The 26,321-nt window shown below is 41.2% G+C and overlaps 1 protein-coding gene across 4 annotated transcripts in view; it reads left to right on the top strand.

Annotated features, from left to right (window-relative positions):
- Positions 1–26,321, top strand: part of ARHGEF3 (Rho guanine nucleotide exchange factor 3) — a 281,901-nt gene that overhangs the window by 122,387 nt on the left and 133,193 nt on the right. For all 4 annotated transcript variants that reach the window (XM_074199129.1, XM_074199130.1, XM_074199131.1 and 1 more), the window contains one exon: positions 20,858–20,920. In XM_074199129.1, coding sequence (XP_074055230.1) covers positions 20,858–20,920 — 63 coding nt within the window. The remainder of the gene's footprint in view (positions 1–20,857; positions 20,921–26,321) is intronic.

Below are 26,321 nucleotides of genomic sequence, written 5' to 3' on the forward strand. Positions count from 1 at the left end.
ATTCCGCCTTCTATCATGTTCTACCTTTTTAGCCTTTCCCAATACCCCTCAATTGTCATGCCTTCTCTTGGTCAATTATTTCTGATTTAATCTGTATATAATTGTTTGTTCATAGTTGTTTGTTTGTTGTCTCCTCCCATTAGACTGTAAGCTCCTTGAGGGCAGGCACCATTTTTTTATCTTTCTTTGTACCCTAGCCTTTCACACAATGCCCAATGCCTAACAGATCCTTAATAAACCATCTGACTGGTCTTGCTCCAACTGTGAACACCTTTTTCTGAGAGCCAAACTTCAGTCTGCCTCTCTGCCACATCCTTCTTTGTGCTTAGTGCTTCCCTCGAGTCCCTCATTCTTAGGATTGCCTTTCAAAAACCTGATGGCGGCTTTCATTTCCTCCTAAGGTTTCACTTAGGTAGGCTAACCATTGCTAGCCCCTTCCATTGTCTTCTTCTCTCCTGGCCAGCTGTTCTATCCACTGTGCCACCCAACTGCCCTTAATAATAATCAATGGCTCTCCTATTAATATAGCATTTACTGTCTGCCAGGTGAAATGCTTTACAAATATTGTCCCCTTTGATTTTCACAGTGATCCTGGGAGGTAAATGCTCCCCCATTTGACAGCTGATGAAATTGAGGCAAATGTGAAACAATTTGCTTAAGATTATACAACTATTGTCTGAGGCTGGATTTAAATTCAGTTCTTCCCTAAATCGAAGCTGAACATTCTATCCTCTGCCTCAACTAGATGTCAAACTAAACTGATTCATGACAAAATATCAGACTATGCCCCTTAGTTGACTTAGAATTCAGAATAAAAATCAGTAAAGAAAACAAAGCAGTAACAGTTCAACAGAAGCCTAACCATCCCCACTTTGGCTATATTTGTAATAAATTTTCTATTAAATTTAATGAAACTGAATTGAATTTCCTTTATCTTAAGTCTTTCTCCTAGCACCCAAGGCTAGTATTCACTCTTCTGAAGGCAGCATGTTGACAGTCTACTTTCTAGGATTTGTATTGAACAAAACAAAACAAAACAAAACAAAACACCATTGCAATACTCTGGATTGGAAAGAAAGTTTTTGGTTTTTTTCCCAAGGTGATTTCCCAATCTCTGCCCATCTCCACTCTGGCATTATCCTCAGGGGCCTGTTAGTTTTGCTAATCACTAATATTAGACAAAAGAGATTTTCATTCTGGGTCCTTCCTTATTTAGAGTCACAGAATTTATGATTGGACGGGCATCTCAGAGGGCACCTTCCCACTATGTTAACTTGTCTATGCCTATGTGAATTGTGATATTTGAACAGAAGCTCCCTGAGGACAGGAACTGTTTCATTATCCTTGCATCCTCAGTATCTAGCAGAGGGAGCTGGAACAAAGTAGCTACTTATTAATGAATATTTGTTGAACTGAACAGAATTTTACAGATGAGGAAACCGAGAATTTGCCGAGATCAGTCAGCCTTAATAACCTCAAGCCACCAAGCTCTGCTTGCCACATTCAATCACTTAATAATAAACAAACAAATGAATAAAATAATATATAATAATAATTAATAAAAAAAAGTGTGACCTGGAGATTTTTTTAAAACTTGATAATAGGAAAAACCTGCCAACAACTGGATCTGTTCAGAAGTAACCTGGGCTGTGTCCATGGGTCACTAAGGGTCTTCAGGGGAACTATAGGGAGGATTCCCTTCTGATGTGGCTTGTTCTAATGGACCAGTGGTGAGACCCCTCACAGCTCTCAGAGCTTGCAAAGTAGTTGTACCATTAACAATGATATCAGCCAGCATTCACATCATGCTTTCAAGTTTGCTAAGCCTTTTACGTCCATTATCTCCTTGGAATTAATTTTGTCCAAAGCTTCTTTCTTTAACATTTGGTAATAATAACCAGCATTTATATATAGCTTTAAGTATATTAAATTTTGTGCTTGTTATCTTATCCTCTGAGGAAGGTGCTATCATTCCCCATTTTACAAATGAGAAAATTGGGGCTGCATGGTATTTGTCCTTCATTTTTTTTGCAAGGCAATGGGTTTAAGTGACTTGCCCCAGGCCACACAGCTAGGTAATTATGAAGTGTCTGAGGCTGGATTTGAACTCAGGTCCGCCTGGCTCCAGGGCCAGTATTCTATTCACTGTGCCATCTAGCCATCCCTTTGTGCTTCATTTTCGAAAAAGACCATGACATCAAGAGGTGATGCTATGACAAGAATATGAATTGGATTTAAGTGAGAGGGACTGTGCTAAGTCACCAGCCTCACTTTCTCCTCCAAAGTCAGATATGAATTGGGTCCAGTGACCAGACAGGACTAGAGATGGCCCTGCATGCGAGGCTGTCAGGGTGAAGTGAGGTGCCCAAAGTCATAAAGCTAGTAGCAGTCAGGTGTCTAAAGCTGGATTTGAACTTCTGCTCTCCTGACTCCAAGAGCAGTGCTCTATCCCCAGCACCGCCTAGTCACCTGGCTACATGGTGTCCTTAAGGATACCATGGGATTCATAGTATCGTTGATAAGAGTTCCTGAACCGATACACTTCAGAGCTACTGGTCCTCATCACTTGATGAGGACATCCATCACTTGTCTCTCCGACTCTCCCTCCTTCATTTCCCTCTCTCTTTCTCTGTAGTCAAAAATCAATAGTCCTCAATTACCAAAACGAATTTGAAAAGCAACCCTGTAATAACAGAGGGGATAAAAAAAAATCACAGTCAGAGCCAACCAGGAAACAGATTCTGCTTACTGGCTTTCCGGCTCCCTCCCAAACCTGGTGGATTCCCTCCCCTCCCAAAAAGGGGAAGGAAGGAGGTTAAATAAAGATAAAATGCCCATCCCCAAACAAAGCATTAAGAATCCTTTCAGGTCCTATGCATGCACACTCTTTTCCTGTGACTAAAATTAGACCTATTAGGAATTTCATTTTTTAATATATTACCAACAGGAATGGGGTCTGCTGCCATGCTGGTAGCTCAGATCCTTCCCATGAGGGAAGAAGGGGAAGGGAGATTCTTTTCACCCTCCTGGGATGCAGAACAATACATTGTACTTTTCAAAAAACTGTTATTCTTGTGCTTGGCAAAGTAAAAAAAAGGCAAACAATTGACTCTTATTATATTATGTAAGTATCATGTGAATATATTGATTTATTAGGTTAGATTATATAAATATTAAATTATTATAATTCACTATTATAACATTACATCATATTAATTATATTATGCTTATTATATTCTGTTATTTCAGGTCTGAGTAGATATCTCTTGTCTTCCATGCAGTGATCCAAAATATCTCAAAGCTTTCCAGGGTGTAGTTGAAAAAAATTAGAGACATGAAACCAGGGGTTCTGGGTTCAAATACCCAAATTATCATTATCTGAGTGAAGAAGAGTTCAGAGGGAGGTATGGTCAAACAGGGACCTCTTTGAAAAATTATGTGCTGAATTTGTTATGTGCTTTAAAAAAAAACCAAGCTACCTATAAGCCAGTTTTGTATATAATCCTCTTTGTTCTTTTTGGAAGTGTTCTGCTTAAGCAGGTAGATGGTACAGAGGGTAGGAGTGGAGTCAGGAAGACCTAAGTTCAAATCCTATCTCAGACTGTTACTAGCTGTGAGAATTGCTTCATATCTTTTTGCCTCAGTTTCCTCATTTGTAAAAGGAGCAAAATAGCTCTGATCTTCTAGCATTTTATTTTGTTATTTTTAGGTACTTTTTTTGGCAAGGCAATGGGGCTAAGTGGCTTGCCCAAGACCACACAGCTAGGTAATCATTAAATGTCTGAGGTCAGATTTGAACTCGGGTCCTCCTGACTCCAGGGCCAGTGCTCTATCCACTGTGCCACCTAGCTGTCCCGATCTTGTAGTATTTTAGAGAAAATTCAATGAGATAACACATATAAAACTTTGCACACTTTAAACACTATTATAAATGCTGACTATTCTTATTAAAAGCTGCCTCTTACATTTACATAGCACCCCCCCCTCACTTAAACCCAATTCGACTGCATGTCGTGCTATCACCTCCCTGATGGCATGGTCATCTTCTAGAATGAATGACAAGCAACAACAATAGCAATAACTGTTTGTTAGTGTTTGTAAAATTATAAAGAATGGAAACTTTTTTTGAAGAACAAAAGCTTTTTGAAAAGCATATGAAGAATAGAGCTATTTTAAAAGAATTTTATAAAAAAAAAAAGTTTCCTGAATGCAAAAGAACAACCAAACTTGTTATGTGACTGTAGGCAAGTGATTTCCTTCTTCTGTTGAGTGAAAAAGTTGGATTAAATAACCACTACTGTTCCTTCTAGTTCTAAATCTCTGATCCAAATATACACTAAACAGACTCCCTCCTTGTTGAATCATGTTTGCTTCGTTCCATTCTTAATGGACCATAAACTCCTTGAGGGCAGCATCTGGGATTTATTTATCTTTGCATTCTGAAAGGTGTCTTTTTCATGGAACATGATGTTGAGTTAAATAATCATCATCTATGTATGGTTCTCCCTGGTATACTGGTGTTCTAATAGGTCTTTCATTTATCCTACAAATATTAAGCACCTATGGTATACATTGGGTTAGGGGCAGCTAGGTGGCTCAGTGGATAGAGCACTGGCCCTGGAGTCAGGAGGACCTCAGTTCAAATCTGGCCTCAGACACTTAATAATTGCCTAATTGTGTGATCTTGGGCAAGTCACTTAACCCCATTGCCTTGCCCCCCCAAAAAAAAGAACTCAAGAGAAAGGCAGAGGTGCATAAAACACAGTCTATTCCATCAAATTAGAGCCAAAGAGTAGAGAGTCTGGAATACCAGTTAAAGAACTATTCCTTATTTGATAGACGATAGGCAATTATGAAGGACATTCGGAATGGAATGACTGTAGCAGTCAACCATTTTCAAAATGCATACTTCTGTGTTATAGGCAGTAGGGACCAAACCAACATTTATTAGCCACTCTCTGCTGGGTCCTGGGGACACAGGTAAAAGTAAATGTCTGCTCTTCATAGTTCTCTTTTCTGGGGTAGATTGGAGAAGCAGGGAGCTCATTTAGGTAGATTCTGCAATATTCGAGTAGAAGGATAGAGCCTGGACTCAGCAGGGGACATTTATTAAGTGCCAACTGAGTGCCAGATACTGTGATACAAAGAAATAGGAACGGGGAACAATTCTTGCTCTTGGGACTTGCACAGTCTAATAAAAGATAAGCTAGATATTTTTTCAGATACTTCACCATGAAAACTGAGAGTTGGAAGGAATTGTAGCGTGATAAAGTGAATGTTGGCAACCCCTGGGAAGAAAAATCTTGCCATTCCCACCCCCACTTGGGCATCACCAGAGCCTCAGAGGACACTTTTAACAGTGCAGATGTAATGGAATTCTCCCTTGCACTGATCTGGGTGGGGAGTCTCTCCCCCCCAACCCCACCCCAGCCTGGTAATCAGCCCAGACATGCCATTCAGAGAGCCAAGATTTTATATTTGCATTCATCCTGACAGAGATGATAACAGTGAAGAACTGAGAAGCACCCCACCTGTACCCTGGCCCCAATCCTACCAACAAAACAAACCTTAGAAATGCTCCATGACCCTGAATTCAAATGACTCCCTTGTCCAAGCTACATTACTGGGACTTAAGAAATTCCTGGGAGGAAGCCACAGAGCCCCCTTGATCCCCTTAAGCTCCCTAGAGTTTATAAATGGATCAGCATTGCCAGAATTCTGCAACTAAAAGTCCTACCTTAAAAAAAAAAGAAAAAGAAAAAGATAGAATTTATCAAACAAAATCTATGTAGAAATTCCAGCCTGTAACCTCCAGGACTTCTGAGTGATAGTTTGTTTCTGGAAATCCTGATTTTGCCCAATCACTTTCCATCCCCTGATCAATAAATAACCGCTTTATTGTTTGCCTCCAAGGTAAGAGGCCCTGTATTAAATAATTTGATAAAGAAAGAGATCTTGAATGTCCTCAAAGAGCTTGCAGTCTTAATAGGAGAGTTAGGATACTTTAAAAAAACCAGTATTTTTTTTTACCATACCTGCAATTTTATGTAGAGAATTCTCAACTCTTAGTACAGAATAGCACCATTCCAGAGATCATGCAAGTCACAGAGAGGTTGGGAGACTTGCTGAGGGGGTCACACACCTAGTAGGACTGTGCCCCAGGTCTTTTATCCATCATATCCTGAAGCTTCTAATTGGTAATACACAGCAGTATACTTATTGGGCATCTGCTGTTTGTAGTATCCTCGGGATAAGAGGGCATAACCAAAAGTACCCCCTTGGTCAAGGAGCTTAACATTCAATTGACTAGCATTTATTATGTCTGATATTTGTCAGCCACTATATGATAAAGATACAAAAAGGAAAAAGTCTCTGCCCTCAGGGAACTTGTGTTCTATTTGAAGACCTACCTTGTGTACAAAATGAAGGCACTTTTGGAGGGGTAAGAAGGCACCAGCAGTGGGAGTGGGATGGGAGAACAGGATATATATCAGGAAAGATGTCATATAGGGAGGCAGCACTAGTCTGAGCTTTGAAGGATGCTGGGGATTCCACCAGGCAAAGATGAAGAGGGAGGCATTCCAGACATGACTTCTGCAAAATGATCGCATTCTCCTGGAATATACAGGGGAAGACCATAGAATCAATAGATCATGAAACCTTTTTTTAAGCATCAGGGGATTCCAGGACAACAAACCCTGCCCTCAAGTACTTATACTCCAGTGAGGTGAATCCAGAACAGATCTGAAACTCGGCGTTGGATGGGACCTCTGATTTCAAGCCATCATTTTTGTGTGCCTTAGATTTACCACGATGACCAACATGTAGTTGGTTTTTAATCAGTTCCCCTCTGGGATACATTATCAACTCTTCTCTTTGGCATTTAAAACCTTCCACAATCTGGCCCCTTCCTGCCTTATCCTTTACTTTTCCCCTCCACATGTTCACACAACCCTCCATCTCCTATCTCCACAGGGGGCACCCCACATGCTTGTATACACTCTCCCTCCTCACTTCTGCCTGTGAGCTCACCTGGCTTCCTTTTCAGATTACTCAGACACCACCTTCTTCAGGAGACCTTTTCTGTTTTGTCCAGGTACAAATGCCTTCCCTTCTCAGCTTGCCTTTGCTAGACTCTGTATAAGTGTCTTGTATGTATCTAGATGTCTCTACCATTAGAATGTAAAGTCCTGGAGGGCAGTTTTTATGTATCCTCAAAACTTATCTGAGTGCTGACACATGGTGGGTACTTAATAAATAAAATATTTGCTGCCATATCCTTGAATAGAATGAAAGCTACAGGGGAGGGGGAGCAGGCATTCTCATTTGGGTTGGTATTCCCAGCACAGTGCTGGTACTGAATAAATGTTTATTACTTGCTAGAATGATCATAATTTGGTTTTTTGCTACATTAGCCTCCAAGCAAGGAAGTTCTGCCATCCCTAGTGACCTGAGTATGAATTCCTTTTTTTTTTTTTTAAGGTTTTTGCTAGGCAATGGGGTTAAGTGGCTTGCCCAAGGCTATGAACTCTTTAAAAGAATCTACTTTCAAAAAAAAAAAGAATCTACTTTCAGGGCAGCTAGGTAGTACAGTGGGATGGAGCACCAGCCCTGGAGTCAGGAGGACCTGAGTTCAAATCCAGCCTCATATACTTAACAATTGCCTAGCTGTGTGTCTTTGGGCATGTCTCTTAACTCTATTGACTTGAAAAAAAATTTTTTAAGTTTCAAAAAAAAAAGAATCTACTTTCATTAGAACCCTAGTTTCCCAGGAAGTTTCAAGGAAGTTTAATAATTCCTCTCAAACAGGCCAGTACAGCATTCTTTGATGCCTCAAATATGCATCAGTCTCCTGCCCTAAGATCAAGTGATTCTTGCCTTGCTTTGAAATGCTCAATAGAGATTTTATAAGGAAAGTGCATTCTTGTTTCCCAGCCCATCAATGGCTTACCACCACTTTGGAGTTTTCTTCCCAACTTTCCAGGGTATGGTTGAGCCACCGAGAAGGGGGCGTCCCAGATGCTTGTCTCTACCAAATATTTGCCTCTCTTCCCCACTGATTTTGGTTTGCTCGGAAGACACACCTCTCTCTAAAAACATTTAAAAATGTAAATTCAGCCATATTTGACAACTTTCCAGATAGCAACCTTGTTACAAATTTATTATTGTTCCATTGTGGGCTTTCCATCCAAGCCTGGCTCAGTTCAGACTTGTTTCTCTGCCAAGAGCTTCGTTGTGATTCTGGCTCTTCTGCCAACCCTCGGTCTGTCTGTCCGTCCAAGCCTCCCTTCTGTCATATACAAGTTGGATGTTTTCAGTTCCCTATTGTGTCTACCAAGGTGGCAGCAGATGGCACCAGCAGGAAGAGGACTGGAAGACCTAGGCAACCTTCTACTAGACTATTAGCTCTTTGAGGGCAGGCACTATTTTTGTCTTTGTAGTACAGTGCCCAGTGTACAGCTGCCCTCCATCCCCGCTGGCCTCCCCCTCAGGGAGCCCCTCTCTGCTTTTCAGATGCTCCACAGACTCTACCTTCTCCATGGAGCCTCTCCCTCAGGCCTGTGCCCCTTAAGACAGACATCCTCGTCCACTGTGTAGTTGACTGCTCTGTGTCTATGTATTAACTTTATTTTTATGTGGTCCGCATTGATATCTAGTCTCATTAGAATGTGAGCTCTCTGGTCAGAGAAATTCTTTCATTCATGGTCTTTAGTGCTTCTGTCCCCAAGACATGGCCTATAGTAGGTGCTTTTTTTTTTTATTAAAGATTTTGAGTTTTACAATTTTTCCCCAAACTTACTTCCTTCCCCCCCCACACAGAAAGCAGTCTATTAGTCTTTACATTGTTTCCCTTGTCTACATTGATCCAAATTGTGTGTGATGAGAGCGAAATCATGTCCTTAAAGAAGAAAAATAAAGTATGAGAGATGACAAGATCAGACAATATGATATCAGGTTTTTTTCCCCTAAATTAAAGGGAATAGTCCTTGAACTTTGTTCAAACTCCACGGCTCTTTCTCTGGATACAGATGGCATTCTCCATTGCAGACAGCCAAAATAGTAGGTGCTTTAGCACAAAGATGATTATTGATTGATTTAGATGATCATTGATAGATTCATTTAGTCACTTGCCACCTGAAAAAAATCATTTCCTCTTTCACATGGTCCATTTTCTGTAAATCTGTAAAATAAGGGAACTGGGACAGATGACTTCTCTAGTCTTTTCTGCATTAAATCTAGACTCCTATTGGCCTTAGAACCTTTCTGAGGGCTGTGATTTTAAGTATTCAGACAGATAAGAATTCTAAATGAAATTAAAAGTCAACATTTATGTAGGGAAAAAAAGTCTGTTTATTTATGTGTGAGAGAGAAAGAGACAGAGACAAACAGAGACAGAGAGAGGTCTCACTTGACTCCCCGCCCCCCAATAATCCTCTAGGGCAATGGGATCATTATTACCATTTTACAAATGAGGAAACAGAGCTGAGAGTAGTAAAGAGATTTGCCCAAGGACACAAGTCAGAAGTTTAGTGAGCATGTTCAGGATATTTTAATATTCTAAGCTTTTTTCTAGAACACACACATATTTACATCTTTTAATACAAATATTAAATGCTCTTAACCCCCTTAGCTTGCTTCAGGACCCATCTAGTACTCAAAACTTTTCCTTGTTCCTGCTCCTACTCCCCTCCCCTCCATTACTTGTTAATGTTCTTTCCCTCCCTCAAATGACATGCTTGCATATTCCTTTACATGCTCTGCCCCAGATAGGTTGTAAGCCCCTCAAGGGCAGGGGTCATTTCCATGTTATCTTTTGGTCTGAGAGCCACATTTCCATATCCTTAGTAGGTGCATAATAAATGTTTATTGAATTGGGTTAGATGTCCTTTGGACATCTAGCTACTAGATGGCTACAAATTTTAGAGAACCACAGGTTCTAAGTAAGCAAACTTGTGGGGGACTTGAGACATATTACCTGGGGGTAACCAGTAGTGATTTCAGTGTTGAAAGGGTACAGGTAAAACCAGTCAGTCAGCAATTATTAGGCACCTATTGTGAGCCAGACACTGGCCAAGTGCTGAGGAATATCATTGAGAAGACACTCCATTGGTCAGAGGGGATGACAGTTCCATGGCAAGAGCAGGGAGAACAGGCCATGAAAAGAGACCCCAAAAAAGGCTTCTAGTAAGCAATCAATGAATGCTTGTTAATTAACTAATTGGTTTCCTGACTCTGGGTTCCTCTTGATCCACCCTACCATGACAGTCTCAGTCTCTGATTTGTACTTCACAACAATGTCATGGAATAGGGACTGTTATTATCCTCATTTTATAAATGAGGAAACTGAGGCAGGCAGAGCTTAAGTGACATTCCCAGAATCACAACACCAGTAAATATTTGAGGAGGAACTGGAACTCAGATCTTACGGACTCCCAACCCAGAATTCCCCCCAGTCTGTGCTCATCTCGTTAATATTGTTATTTCCATCTCTTCTTTCTAGTGGGGTTTTCCACCTGCCTTTGCAGGCCTCAGGTCACATCTCCCTAGAGAGCATCTTTCCTGAAGCTGGGAGCTGTGGAAATGTACAGCTATTCATAATCAGGGCCCTCCCGCCATCAGTAATGAGATGTTGTTGTTCTTAATGAGATTTGGGTCCTATTAGGAGCCAAATTACGGAAGCCTCTTATTAGTGTCCTTTTTCAAACAGAGGGAGAGAGAGAGAGAGACAGAGAGAGACAGAGAGACAGAGACAAACAGAGGCAGAGGCAGAGGTGGAGACAGAGACAGAGACAAAGGCAGTCAGAGATGGAGAAAGACACAGATGGACCTAGACAGAGAGAAAGGCAGAGAGACAGATAAACAGTGAGACAGAGAGAAAGGAAGAGAGACAGAGTCAGAGATGTAGAGAGAGACAGAGAGAGACAGAGAGACAGAGAGACAGAGACACACAGAGAGAGACAGACAGAGACAGAGAGAGAGAGAGAGAGAGAGAGAGAGAGAGAGAGAGAGAAGCTCAATAGATAGATAGACAAATAGAGCCTCAAGGAGACAATAGGGACTTCAGAGTCTGGCTCTGCCTCCAGCTCCTTCCTATATAGTATTAGGAAAACAATCACCCTCGCTTGGCTTAAGGAACTCATTATCGGTAAAAGAGGGGTTGAACTAGATCCACGTAGCTGACATTAGCAACAAAATGAGGTGTGCCTGTACTGGGCCTTCTTTTAGTGTACACACCAATGGGACCATGGACATGGGCCTCCACCTTCCTAAGCCTCAGTGTCCTCATCTGTATAATGAAGGACTTGGTCTGGATGGCTAAATCCCTTTTGTCCTCTGGATCGAGGCTTCCATGGAATGTTCTATCTGCTAAGGAGCAGCTCCTGTGGAGAAGCTCTGTCTAGGAAAAGGCAGAGACGGAAATGGAAAGGGAGACCGAGGAAGCTCATCCTGACGGGCCTGGAGATGAGGAAAAAAGCTCAGGAACCTACCAGATGAGGAGGGGATGGGGGGAGAGGACAGGAGGGAAGGGGAGAAGGTGGTAGGGAGGGGCAAAGAAAAGGAGAAAAAAGGGATGAAGGATGGAGGATGAAGATGAAAAGGAAGAGGGGGAGGGAGAGGAAGAGGAGGGAAGAGGAGGAAAAAGAACAGTGGGTGCCAGGCCCTTCTGTTCCCATTCCAGCTTCTTTCAAATGCTTCCATCTTCCAATAATATGCTTGCCGTCCCATTGCCAGGGTCCAGCCCAGGCAAGCCCAGGATCCTCAAATCTTTTCCTTAATCATTCCAGAGAAGGCCCAGATGAAGGTCAAGGCAACAGAGCCTCTTGCCGCTGCTGAAGCCTTGTGCCAACTGAAATATTTTTTTTAAAAAAAGGCCAAGACTGGCTTTCAGTTTAATAGTTTTAAAACAAGTAATTAGGGATCATTTGTTACTGAGGAGATATAGGCTACATTTCTATCAATGGGTGGAGCTTCTCCAGGATCTTTGTTACTAAATAGAAAAAATACTGTGATTAAATTGCACAGTTGTTCTTACACTAATCAATTCAAACTAAGCAATTTGAAATTAAGTCTAACATAATTGTTAGCAGCTGCCTCTGAGAAAAAAAAGCAAGTGAAAAAGGCCACATTTATAACATTTGCCTTTAAATATTGGGTTTAACTTTTTTTTAGCCTTGTGAGTATGTTTCCTCATCCATAAAATGGAAGCAATAAAACTTGCCACTTGTATCTCACAGATCTGTCATGGGACAAGTGTTTTTGTAAATCTTAACATGCCATACACACATGAAATGTCATCACCATCATTGTTATTTATTGGAACCCTGAGTAATGCCACTAGTAAGTGGTTGTTTCCTGGCACTGCTGTTTGTCCTTCCCTGAGTCAGCCAACATGAACAGACCACTTTACATAGACCGGCCCAAGGAGAGGGTGTAGAATGGTATCTGCTGTGTTGAGAGAAACAGTGAGACAGAGAGAGAGAGAGAGAGAGAGAGAGAGAGAGAGAGAGAGAGAGAGAGAGGTAGAGACAGAAAGGCAGAGAGACAAAGATGGAGAAAGACAGAGACAGAGACAGACGAGGAGAAAGAGAAAGGCAGAGACAAAGATAGATAGAGTTGATTCTTCAGGCCCCATCTGCAGGACTGAATTAGCTCTGAAATCCTCTTCCTTTGATGCATGCCAGCTGGAAAGAGTAAAAGGATCCATATATGTAAAGGAATACCTAGAGAGTGGCTCTTTTAGTAGTGTCTCAAACTAGCAACCTGAGGCTGCTCCCTGAATGTAATGGAATTGTGCCCTAAAAAAATGACAGCAGGTCAGAGACACCTTGGAAGACTTGACTGAACTGATGCAGAAGCAAAGCAGCCAAAGTACTGCAGTCAGTTTGTGCAGAAATAACATTATAAAGAGAAAGGACTTAAGAACTCATAAAGTCCGTTCTAGAGGACTGAGGAAGGATGTTACCCCCTCTTGTCAGAGAAGCGGTAGACCCAGGATGCAGAATCAAATGACATTTTGATTTCTCTCTCAACATATTCAATTTTGATCAATGTATAGCATGCAAACAATGTAAAGATTATCAGACAGCCTTCTGTAGGAGGGTGGGGGTAAAGGAAGCAAGATTAGGGGGGAAATTGTAAAATTCAGTAAAAATTTTAAAAAAGAACTCATAAAGTCCAGTTCTAGAGGACTGATGAAGGATGTTACTCCTCTCTTGTCAGAGAAGTGGTAGGCCCAGGATGCAGAATCAGATGACATTTTGGGACACACACAAACACACACACACACACACACACACACACACACGCCTCCTTTGAATAAGATGGTATGTTAAGGATTAGAGATAAAGTGATGAAATGAATTTCATATTTTTGTGTGAGAACTCTGAACAGGGGTAGGGGGACACTTCTGCTTATGGCCAAAAGTTTTATTTCGTAGTCTTCCTGTGTCAGCCTTAATTTACTCAGGCTGAGCTCAGAGAAATATCTTTCAGGATAACTTTATTTCCCGTTCCAATTATGTTTAAAGAATTTTGATACTTTATTGCCAATAACAACTATTATTTCTCCTATTCCTTCTGGTTGGCAAAGCTTTTTCCCTGTTCAGTCTCCTCTGATCCTCATGACACCTCTATTGTTTGTGACTCCATGAACAATATTGTTGAATTATGGGCAATTCTGTCCAAGGGGTTTTCTTGGCAAAGAGACTTTGGCATTTCTTTTTCCAATGGAGTTAGGCAAATAGAGGTTTTTCAATTATGATGTATTCAGCTATGTTATTAAATGCCTTCACTCAAAATGACCATGGCCTCAAGGAATTACTGCACTGACGGCAAATTTTTCATCTTGAAAAGGCTACACGCCAAGTCCAAAGTGTGTGTGTGTGCGTGTGTGCGTGCGTGCGTGTGTGTGTGTGTGTGTGTGTGTGTGTGTGTGTATGTGTGTGTGTTGGGGCGGAGGTGTTATGACTTGTCCATGATCACACAACTAACAAATTTCTGAGCCAGGACTTGTATTCAGGTCTTCCAGACTCCAAGTCCAGAGCTTTGAACTGAAAAACCCCAAAATTTACATTATCTCTTTGTATTTTACTTTTATTTTTTGCTATATATTTCCCAATGATTTTTAATCTGGAGGTGGGAGGGGGTAGGGTAGAGAAGAGGGAACTCTGCCTCTGGGATTGGAGAGAGAGAGGATGAGAATGACAAGTATTGAAGGGGGCTCTATTCAGGTGCCCTTAACCTTCTCCATGAAGTGGGAGGCTGGGTCACCTTGTAGAGAACAGGAACCATCTCTATTAACCTTAACTGCTCTTGTAAACATAGTCTGCACTTATATGGTACCAGGTGTCTAAGTGACCCAGATGGTAGGAGTGTGGCCCTTGTTTACTTAAAAAACAAAGATCTTGACTGGGCACTGGACTTCTTCTTTTGTCCAAGGACGTTGAATTGGAAGTATTTCAGCAAGAGTTTAGCTCTTATGATTTTCATTAGGTCTGAAAGTCTTCATTAGCTCAAGAAAAAGATCCAATTTTTATCCGGAAAGTTCCATCCATTCCCCTCTTCCCCACAGTCCCCTTTCTTCCCTTATCTATTCTTCCTCCTATTCCTCTTTTTTCCCCTTCTCCATTTCATCCTTATTTTCTTCCCCTTCCTTTAGTTTTCTTCTCTCTCTCTCTCTCTCTCTCTCTCCCTTCCTCCCTTGAAGATGGATCTTTCCACAGGGGAATAGTCCTATTGTCTCCAGGTTATCCCTGATTTTACTGTATGAAATGAACAAACAAGCAAACATACCCAAGATCTATCTTCTACCATTTCCCACCATGACCCAACATCCTAACAAAAATGAAGTCTGAGATTTCTGCTCTGGAAGTGAAAAGTGAAAGTGTGGATGACCTTGGCATTGCTGCTCTATCAGAGAAAGTGGGCGGCAATGCTAATTGGGTCCGGAGAGAGGATTAGTGAATTTTAGAAAGCCATGGTTAACCATAGGACATTTTGTCATCAAAAACTTACTGGAGACCAAACTCCAGTCCAGAAGCACCTTGATTGCTCTCAAGGGGCAACTGGGTGACTCAGTGTATTCCCTGGGCCTGGAATCAGGAAGACCTGAGTTCAAACCCAGCCTTAGATACTATGTGACCCTGAGCAAGTCACTTAACCACTGTTTACCTCAGTTTTCTCATCTGAAAAATGGGGATGATAACAGTATCTCCCTTCCAGGATTATTGTGAAAAACAAATGTGATAATATTGGGAAAACTCTAGTGTAATGGCTGGTGCCAAGTAGGCACTGTTTATTCTCTTCCCTCCTCCTCCTCTTTCTCTCATGTTCTCAGGTGTTCAGATGCCTTTATCAAACAAGGTACCCCATTTCTGGCTGGGGTTTTCTTACCTTTTAGTCTCCATTTTGGGGAGTGGTTTTTCCAGTAAATTTGCCAATTAAGTTGATTTTTCCAAGCTTTAAAAGTTTTTTTGAAGTAGGACCATAGTATCTTATTTACCTTCTTGTTAGGTGGGGAGGGGCCAGAAGAAGGAAGAGAACTTAGAATTCACAATAAAAAAAAATATATTTAAAATGTTTTTAAAAGAAATGGGAAGGGGTGGCTAGGTGGCATAATGGGGCGGCTAGGTGGTGTAGTGGATAAAGCACCGGCCCTGGAGTCAGTAGTACCTGGGTTCAAATCCGACCTCAGACACTTAATAATTACCTAGCTGTGTGGCCTTGGGCAAGCCACTTAACCCCATTTGCCTTGCAAAAACCTAAAAAAAAATAAGCAAACAAACAAACAAATGAATGAATGAATAGGTAAACAAACAAACAAATAAATAGCTAAATAAATAAACAAACAAACAAACATAAATGGGAGAAATGGGAAGAGGGGCAGCTAGGACATTTAACCCCATTGCCTTTCCAGGGGAAAAAAGAAAACAAAGGAAAAAAGAGATGGGATCATAGAGTTGGAAAGAACTTTAATCCAGCTCTGTCATTTTACAGAGAAGTTATCTGAGTGAGTTAAGCCAGGAGTATACAAGTAGAAATAGTCAGCCCCAATTTCTCTCCAAATCTGATTCCAGATGCAAGATTCTTCCCATTACACTGTAGTTAACTACAAAGGAAAGCAGCCTCACTGCCGTTTTCTCGTTGTGCCATTTTAACACTGATGGGGAATAGTTGCTTCTGCATTTCAAGTTGTGTTTTGTGATTGGGGAAGCTGAAAGTCTTCTCCACCTGGGCATCTTTCTATTTACCTATCTATCTATTTTCATGTGTGTGTGTGTGTGTGTGTTTGTGTGTGTGTGTGTGTGTGTAGTATAGTAGTGGTAGTAGTAGTAGTAGTGGTAGTAGTAATAGTAGTAGTAGCCTGGGTGGTTGAGAGAACACTGGTTCCTTTGACAGTAAAATCCTGGATGAGAGTTATGTTTGTGACCAATAAGAATCAGTTTTTGGGGGGGACATGTTGAGTCTCAGGTATCTATGGGACAGGGGGCAGCTAGGTGGTGCAGTGGGTAGAGCACTAACCCTGGAGTCAGGAGGACCTGAGTTCAAATACAGCCTCAGACACAATAATTGCTTACAGTGTGACCTTGGGCAAGTCACTCATAATCCCATTGCCTTAAATAAATTTTTAAAAAAAAGAATCAAAGAAGAACAACTTCTGGCAAAAGGAATGGAGGGAATAGAGAACAGAAAATCAATGCTTTGAAAATGGGGTAACAGGGCAGCTAGGTGGCACAGTGGATAGAGCACCAGCCCTGGAGTCAGGAGGACCTGAGTTCAAGTCCGGCCTCAGACACTTAATAATGACCTAGCTGTGTGGCCTTGGGCAAGCCACTTAACCCCATTTGCCTTGCAACAACAACAACAAAAAATACTTGCTATCTATGGGACGTTGTTCAGTCAGCAATTGCTGGGAGGGAGCGCAGGAGAGAGACTCAGGCAAGATGTGTGAATCGTTCACAGGAGGATGATAACTGAGCCCAGGGAGCTGATGACATTATCAACAGAGAAAAGAGAACCCAGAATAGACTCTGAGGGCCGCCCATAGTCTTAGTGATGGCCATTAGCTCCCTGCAGGCAGAGGCCACCCTTTACCTTTCTTTATATACAAATGTGTTTGACACATTGTGCGTATTTAATACATGGAAACTGAGAAAAGGTAGGATGGCCAAAGGAGAACTATGGGGGGAAGGGGAAATGGCCCCAAAATCCGAGGTGCCAAGAAAGGGGAGCGAACGCAGTCATGCTGAAAAGAAATTAAAACAGAAAGTGGACTCAGTGACTTATCATTACAGCCTATATCTGATAGGGTTACTGGATTTCTGGGGCCCTCCTGCCCCAGATTAACAAGCTCTGACTTAATTTCTGCTCCTCTTTTGGGAACTTTCTCATGGCAAGAGGATGTTTGGGGAAGCAGAATTTGCTTCTAGAGACGCACCTGGTGAGTTAGTTCTAAGGGGAGGGAACTGGGAGATCAGGACTGAGCTTTAGGGAACATTGGTTGGTCATGGGCCAGAGAACTGTGTCATTTCACAAGGAGCAAGTACACAATGGTCCTGGGCAGTGTGCACCTTGGGGATAAGAAGTGGCTTTTGAAGCTCAGTAGTATAGGTCACAGGCCATCAAGTCACACACACACACACACACACACACACACACACACACACACACACAATCTAACTTGGCCTTGAACCATAGACTGCTGCTTCAGCACAAGGTTTTATTTGGTTTTATTTGAGAACTCATCACATCTCCCTGAGGCGGGAGGAGCAGAGGCCCCTCAGGACTGGAATGAGAAAGGGCAGCCTCCAGGGAGCTGCCATCCTGGCAGGGAGGTTCCACAGATGCCAGGTGGGCACAGCTGGCCACCTGGCTCTTTGGGGTTGATTTTCATATTCAAAGTCCTCTCAGTCCTAATCTGTATTGGGCACCACAGCAGAGTGGTTTTAAATCTGACAGACTCAGTCATCCATGTCCAGAGGATCATGGAAAATTACCCTATAGTCATCTGGTTTATCTTTTATGGATAATTATAGATGGATATGCCATCTCCCTCCCTCCAGAGCCATGTGCCCTGCCCTTTCCACCCCTCCATGCCACCCCCCCACCCCCAGTAAGTTCTTTGAGGGCAAAGGCTGCTTCATTTTTATCACTGTATCCCAGTGCTTGGCACCTGTGATTTTGAGGCTACAGGGAACTCCCAGGGGAGTAAACTCCTTCTACCATTACTGATCAATGCCTCCTCTGAGACTTCTTGTCTTAAAGAATTCCTAGGGGCATTGTGTTCAGAGATGGGATTTGAACCCAGGATTTCCTGACTTTAAAAACCATTTCTAACTATTCCAAACAACCTAGAACATACTCCTACTCCTATTCCTATAACAACAACTACTCCTTCTACTACTACTGCTGCTACCACCACTACTATCACAACTCCTGCTGCTGCTACAATTACCACCACTACCACTAATAATTATAATAAAAGTAAGGACAATACCACTAACATTTATATAACCTTTTAGGTTTGTAGAATACTGGATCTTCTCCTTTTAGCCTCACCATTCCACGTGAGGTGGGTGCTTTTATTACTCCCATTTTACGGATGAAGTAACCTTTGGCTAGGTTTCTTTCTTGGTAACCTGAGCTGCCACAGTGTTTAACTGTCATCTCTGTGTAGATGATAGATTAGGCAGACAGATTCAATTCAGTCTCTTCTTTGAGTTTTGCTCTGTATCCCAAATTGTCTATTGACCATTTCTCTGAATGATCTGGGCAATTCTAAACTCAGCATATTTAGAACTGAACCCATCCTTCTGCCTTTAATTCTTCCTTAATCCACTGTCAAAGTCGCCACCATCCTCCACTTTCCCAGCAGGGAACTTCATATTATCCTCAGCTCCTCTCTCTCTGTTATCTCTCAGATCCCATGAGTTGTCCGATCTTGCCCTTTCTCCTACATCCTGTCAGCTCCCCCACCTCACACGTCTGCCACCTTTCTTCAGGCCCCCATCCTCTTCCTTACCAGTCTCCTTGCTTTGTTTCTCTTCTCTCCAATCCATCCTTCCAGGCAGAAACTAGAGCAGTTTTCCTTCATCTCAGATCTGACTTCACCATCTTTGGCCGACTCCAGTGACTTCTTACTCCCTCTAGAATAATAAATATAAACTTTTCTGTTTATCAGTTAAAGTCATTCACAGTTTGGTCCCAACATGTCATTTATGAGCCATTACTCTTTTTTCTTGAACTTTGGGACTCAGCCAAAAATCTCCCCGCTCCCATCTCCTTAAGCATTCCCTCATCTCTCCCTCACTGAATCGCTCTCCTCTATGCATCTCCAACACTATCTCCTCCAGGAAACTTTTCCTGATTCCCCCAAGTGCTAATAAGACTCTTCCCAAACTACAAGGTATATCTTTGTTTTTGCCATCTATCTCTTTTTGCTGCAACTCTTTTTATATTTTCTCATCTGTCCCATTACATTATAAACATCTTACAAGTAGGAACTGTTTCCTACTTTGTTCTTGTATCTCAGTGATTAATTCAGAACCTGGCAGATGAATATTAACATTAACTAATGTTTATTGATTAAGTGATCGAAAATGTTTATTGATCTGTGTCCCCAGCAGAGCCTGGCATATAACAGACACTTTTACTGATGGATTGAAAATGTATATTGAGCATTGCCTGGTATAACATCTGGCACATCATAGACACAGTTCTAAGGATGAAGAATGAGCTCACAGTGCCATGAGAGACCACTCTCACTTGGGAAGGATTTCTTCAAGGAAATGGCACCTGAGTTTGACCTTGAAGAAAGTGAAAAACTAAAGAAGGTTGATTCATCACCTTGAATTTAAGATGTGGGAAGTTGGCAGGAGAGATTAGGACTGGGCATGTGGATCCTAGTGCCCCTGAGAGTCAAAAGAGGACCAGAGACTAAAAATTCTCTGTCACTCACTGTACTTAGAATCTTGGGCAAGTGGCTAAACCTCCCTGAGTCTCAGTTTAGTAGACAGGACATGGGGGAGAAGGAGCAGTTTGAGCAGTCATGGGTGACTGAGAGGTTGTGGATCTGGGGGATTGGGAAGGTAGCAGTACAGAGGTCAGAGATTAGGCAGGTAAATGAAGGAAATTCATTGCAGCCATGAGCAGGAGGAGAGAACTAAGAAAGGGGAGGGGTAGACTGAGAGCCACCTTTCAGAGTATTCCATTGTGATTGGGACTCATGGTATATGAGATGATGCTAGATGGTGAAGGACTTTGAATGACAGAATCTGATATTTTTATTTTATTTAGTAGATATTGGAAACCACTTGAAAGGTTTTTTTTAAGAGAAAAATGCTTTGGTCTGAACCTGAACCTGGTTTTAGGAAAATTTTTCAGGCAGTGCTCCTAAAAAAGGGATTAAAAGCAGGTAGATTGAAGGTTTGGAAGGCCAGAGAGGTACCAGATAGTAACTTAACAGTTTTAACAATTTAATTGAGAAAGTGAGACCCTGAGCTAGTGAGAGTGGAGAAGAGGGGATGGATGCAAAAACCTGGGGAGAATCAAGGGAACATCAAGCTTGGGGATATCTTGGGGAAAATCAAGGACTAGATCTGGATTGTGTGAAGGATTAAGGAGAGGATAGAATCTAAGATGGCTCAGGAATTGATACAATACAGATTGTCCTAGAGCCCAACTGGTTCCCACCGTCCGTTCGCATATCTCAGAACCGTCCACTTGAGCTGCATCAATAAGTAATGTTTTACGTGCTGTGGGGAAATGATAAGGGTTGTGTACATTACTCAAGGGCTGGAGTTTTCTTTCATCTTTGGTCTGCCTATAATCTAAACTTTTTTTTTTCATTTGTTTTCTAGCGGAAACGGAAGCAGAGTACCCAAGATGAGGACGCCATCAGCTTGTGTAGTCTGGACGCAAGTGTAAGTCACATCTTTTACTTCTCTGGGACATCTGCACATTGAAATTGTGGGGTCTGCTCCCTCAAAGCAAAGTTCATGAAATTGGAACATTAAAGCCTGTGTTGGATTGTGGCAGAGAAAGGTTGGCCAGTGGTGAAGGCTGGCATGCTCACACTTTTATAATGATTCACTAACTCAGAGTATCACAATCAATGAGCTTAAAATCAACATGGGCAGACTGTCCCATGATGCTAAACCACCATGACTTGGTCCTTAGGTGTTAAAGTTTGGCATCTGTTGGGTTCTGGATGAGCCAAGGCATCTCTTAGGCCTGTGATGGAAGAAAAGCACTTGGGCATGTTTGGGCCACCTCTTTGGGTCCAGCCTCTTTCAAAGGGAAGATGGGAGAGATGGAAACTGGACAGAATTTGCTGAACATAGTTACAGGGGGAGAAGGAGCAGTCATGGGTGACTGAGATGTTGTGGATCTGGGGGATTGGGACGATAGTGGTACTCTTGGCCAAAGCATTGAGAAGTCAGGACCAAGGCCAGGTTTCGTAAAGAAGGTTGACTCATCACCTTGAATTTAAGATATGGGAAGTTGGCAGGAGAGAATGGTGCTGAACCTATGGATCCTAGTGTCCCTGAGAGGCAGAGACAGGACCAGAAACCAAAATTCTCTGTCACTCACTGTTCTTAGAATCTTGGGCAAGTGGCTAAACCTCCCTGAGTCTCAGTTTCCAACTCTGTAAAATGAGAGAATTGCACCAGATGGTCTCTAAAGTCCTTTGCCAGGGCTGAATTGATGGGCCCATATTAGTGAAAGAGAGATAACAAAATCAGCAGGAGAGCCCCAAAACACTAGGGTTATTCAGATTCAGTGATAGGGGCAAATGGATGCAGCAAATTAGATTTCTGTCCAGTGTCTCTGAACCTGTGATTTCAAAGCAAGTTGGCTATGGCTTAGTCCATAAACCTGACCCAGGAGTTGCCTTTTGCTCATGGTGTTTAAGTGACTGGAGGTGAGATTTGAACCCAGGCTCTGCTGATACTAAATTCATCTCTCTGTCCATCAGTCACACTCTGTTGAGCAGTGATATCATGAGAGACAGAAGAGTCATTTCTAAAGGTGCTCTCCTTGTGCCCTCAGATCAATTAGAGCAATGTTCAGAATCTGGATCTTTATTAAAATAAATAATAAAAGACATATTAAAATTTTAAATTAAAATATTAAACAAAATAACTGAAGATAAAGGATAGCAGTATATTAAAAGAAAAGACCCAAGTAACATGAAAACTCCATGCAGCCCATGATACAATAAACTTTTGATATTAAAAGAAAGTGAAATAGATAAAAGAACAAACATGAGCACAGTTAGTCATCATTTATTTTAGAATAAGAGTTCTAGAGGGTGGCCAGGTGGCACAGTGAATAGAGCACCGGCCCTGGAGTCAGGAGGACCAGAATTCAAATCCAACCTCAGACACATAATAATTACCTAGCTGTGTGGCCTTGGGCAAGTCAGTTAACCCCATTGCCTTGTAAAAATCTTAAAAAAAAAAAAAAAGAATAAGAGTTCTAACACATAACAGTGCCAGACCCACAGTAGGCATTGATCATTTAGTGATTGGTCAATCTTAATCTAGGGGCCTTTTAAAATAACTGAATTTTTTGATAACTGAATTTCACCACAATTGTTTTCTTTTGTCATTCTATGGAGTTTGTGCATTTACAAGCAGTGAAGGGGGCCATAGGCTTCACCAGAATATCTGAAGAGGCCACAATGCCAAGAAGGTCAAGAACTCTGTCTGTACAAGTTTAATGGATATAAAGCAATCTCTAACACGAGGAGGCCAGAGATCCCTCCAAAAATCCCTCTTTTGGGAAACACCCAATATTGGAAATATAAAGGCAAAAATATAGTTCCTACTCTCAAGGAGATTATATTCTAAGGGAGGAGTCAATATTTCAAACACTATGCATATATAATATATATAATGATAATAATAATTAGCATTTCAAAGCATTCACTTTTCAAATATAATCTCATTTATTCCACACAAAATCCCTGGGAGGTAGGTGCAGGTTAGCCCCATTTTACAGATGGGGAAACTGAGGCAGGTGAAGGTTAAATGATTTATCTGGGGTCACAAAGATAATAAGTGTCTGAGGCCAAATTGGAACTTGAGTCTTCCTGCCTCAAGATCTAGCACACTTTGGGGCAGCTAGGTGGCGCAGTGGATAAAGCACCGGCCCTGGAGTCAGTAGTACCTGGGTTCAAATCTGGCCTCAGACACTTAATAATTACCTAGCTGTGTGGCCTTGGGCAAGCCACTTAACCCCATTTGCCTTGCAAAAACCTAAAAAAAAAAAGATCTAGCACACTACCCTCCATGTCACCCCCTAGCAACAACACATATGTGATATGTCATATAAAGATGGGGAAACGGTACCCAAGAAGATGAAGGTGAGATGAGTACTAGACTCCTGGTATTTGACTAACTAACTGACTGAACTATTCCCTACTGGTTATGGTAGGGTGCTAAGAACATTGAGCTAATGATTTTTCAAGACATCTAAAGGATAAGAAATAAGTGAAAACAGTCCTGACTGGTATTGTTAGCAGACAGAGTAATCAATAAATACTAACCCATCTGGCCTCTTCCTTACCTCATTGAAGTCCAATGCATAGTATGTATTTACTAATTCCTTGGTAAAATCTTGATGAGAGTCACACACACACACACACACACGAGAGGAGATGTTTATTGGAAAACAGGAAAAGGAAAGAGGCAAGGCTATTTTCCATTTCTTTTTCACTCTTCCAGCATTGGCAGAAAAAAATTTATCTGCCTTTTCAAACCTCTGAAATGATTGTTATAGGAAAGAGGGAATGGGATGGAGTTCAGATACCAGGGATCACTGCTGATTGGCACATGGTTTATCTAGAATAGAAATTCGAAATTACTCTGTGATGAAAAGAAGCTGTTAAACTCTCAATGCATTTAAATGTTAATAATCTTTGCTGGAAGCTATTGATGTGGTTATGTCAAATACATTTGACTTTAAATTGGGATTCAGAAATAAACATCCAGTCTGTCCAAACTGAATTCTTAGAGGACGTGTGTTGTAAAGATCAGATGTCATCACTTATTGTCACAGACATCATCGACAAACAATGAATAATTGTTGATAGTCTTGAGTTTTTGTTTCAAAGATTTTTTTTCAATGAAAGTAACACAACCCAGTTTTCAATGTAACAGTGAGTTGTTTTTTTTTCCCCTTTAGCTTGAGGTCTCTGAAAATTTGCTGATGAGGGTAATTCTTTTTCCTATGCTGACAACCGAGAAAGGGAGTGGGTGATGTTTGTTTGAATAGTTTCCTAAGAATACCCCATAACATATGTTAACATGCACATCCTATCTTCACAGTTGACTGAAAGGTGTGGAGGAAGTAGGATCCCATGTGTTTGTTGATTAAACAAAGATTTTGATTAAATGGTTTGATTATAAATCATTTAACTCATTTGAACAAAATGTCATCTTCAAAGTTGAGATCTACCCATCAAACCCTAAGTCTATCCTCATTGAAGCTAAAAAGACTCTCACTAACTTTAATCTCCACTCAGTTATCAAAAGAATCTTCCCAATGGGCAGATCCAACCTTTCACTTCCCTATTCAATAAACTCCAATGGCTCCTTATCACCTCCAGGATCCACTATAAAAACCCTCTGCTTGGCTTGTAAAGCCCTGCATGACCTGGCCTCTCCTTACCTCCCTTTCCATTTTTCTTATGAAGTCTTTTCCCCTCCATGGTCATTGACTCCTCACTGGTCCCTGAACAAGCTTCTCCATCTCCCAGTGTGATGCTTTTTCACTGACTGTACCCATGTCTGAAATTCTGTCCTTTCTCATCTCTATCTCCTACCTTTCCTGACTTCCTTCAAATCTCCACTGAAATCTCAACTTCTGCAAAATGCTTTCTCAGTTCCCATTAATAATATTAATATTTTATAACAATAATAATATTACTTCTTTATTCAGGCATCTCTGAACTGCGACTAGTAAAAACTCTCCTTCACTTTTTATCCATTCTTTAAGAACTATTTTTACCTTTTTTTTTTGAATCCCCAACACTTAGAACCATGCCTATTATATATGGTAGGTGCTTAATAAATATTTATTATTAAGGAATCTCATCATGTAAAACCCTGCCCACCAATGTGTTAAAAGTTTTTTCTTTATGTTGTTGTTATGTTTTGAAACAGTACAAATTAACTCCCACAGCAACCTCACCTGAAAATGTTTGCAACATTTCATATCAGTCACCTCCTTCTCTATTTCGTAGAATCAATAATATTTTATTATTATTTTATCTTAATATTTTTCCCTATTACATGCATAGTTTTCAACATCCATTTTTGTAAAATTTTGAGCTCCAAATTTTCCCCCTCTTTTCCTTCTATTTTTTTAAATGAACAGAATACATTTTTTTCTCCCTCCTATTCCCTACCCCATTAGAGAGTAAAAAGGAAATAAAAACAAATATCTTGTAACAACTATGCATAGTTAGGTAAGGCAAATTTCCTCAATGGCTGCCCCTCAAGATGTATATCTTATTCCATCCCCTAAATCCAACACCCGTCTGTTATGATAGCATGTTTTATCCTTGGTCCTTCAGACTCATGAATGGAAGTTGGACTTATCATAGTTCTTAGAGTCTTCAAAGTTGTTTATCTTTAAATAGTTGTTTTCATAGAAATCATTCTTCATATAAATCATTCTCTTGGTTCTGCTCTTTTCATTCTTCATTTGTTTATAAAACTCTACCAAATTGTTTGGCTTTATTCTATTGAGGCTAAGAGTATAAAATGTTTTCCAGGTTCTGCTCACTTCACTTTGTATCCGTTCATAATAATCTTTCTATGTCTCTCAGAAATCATCTATTTCCTCACTGTACAATAGTACTCTACATACCACAGAATACAGAACCATCTCTGTCATTGGACAGCCTCTTAGCTCCCAGCTTCTCACCACCACAGAAAAAGGTCCTTATGGGTTCAAAGCTAGAACAATTTCAAGTCAGGTTGCATTATTTATTACTCCCCTATGTATTATTCCACCTTTTGTATGGGCTGTCTCCTATAATTGGGATTGTTCTTATTTCATCGTTTTCATTCATGTCTGACTCTTTGTGATCCTATTTGGGGTCTTCTTGGCAGAGATACTGGAGGATTTTGTCATTTCCTTCCCTAGCCTATTTTACAGATGAGTAAATTGAGGGAAACAGGGTGAAATGACTGTCCCAGGGTCACAGAACTAATAAGTGTCTGAACTTAGATCTTTCTGTTCTGTGGTGAGTGAATGGGCAGCTATGAAGAAGGCCTGGATGGGTTGTGAAGAAGGTCCCTGGGGAGAAAA

Source organism: Macrotis lagotis, chromosome 8 (assembly GCF_037893015.1).
Source record: "Macrotis lagotis isolate mMagLag1 chromosome 8, bilby.v1.9.chrom.fasta, whole genome shotgun sequence".
NCBI lineage: Eukaryota > Metazoa > Chordata > Mammalia > Peramelemorphia > Peramelidae > Macrotis > Macrotis lagotis.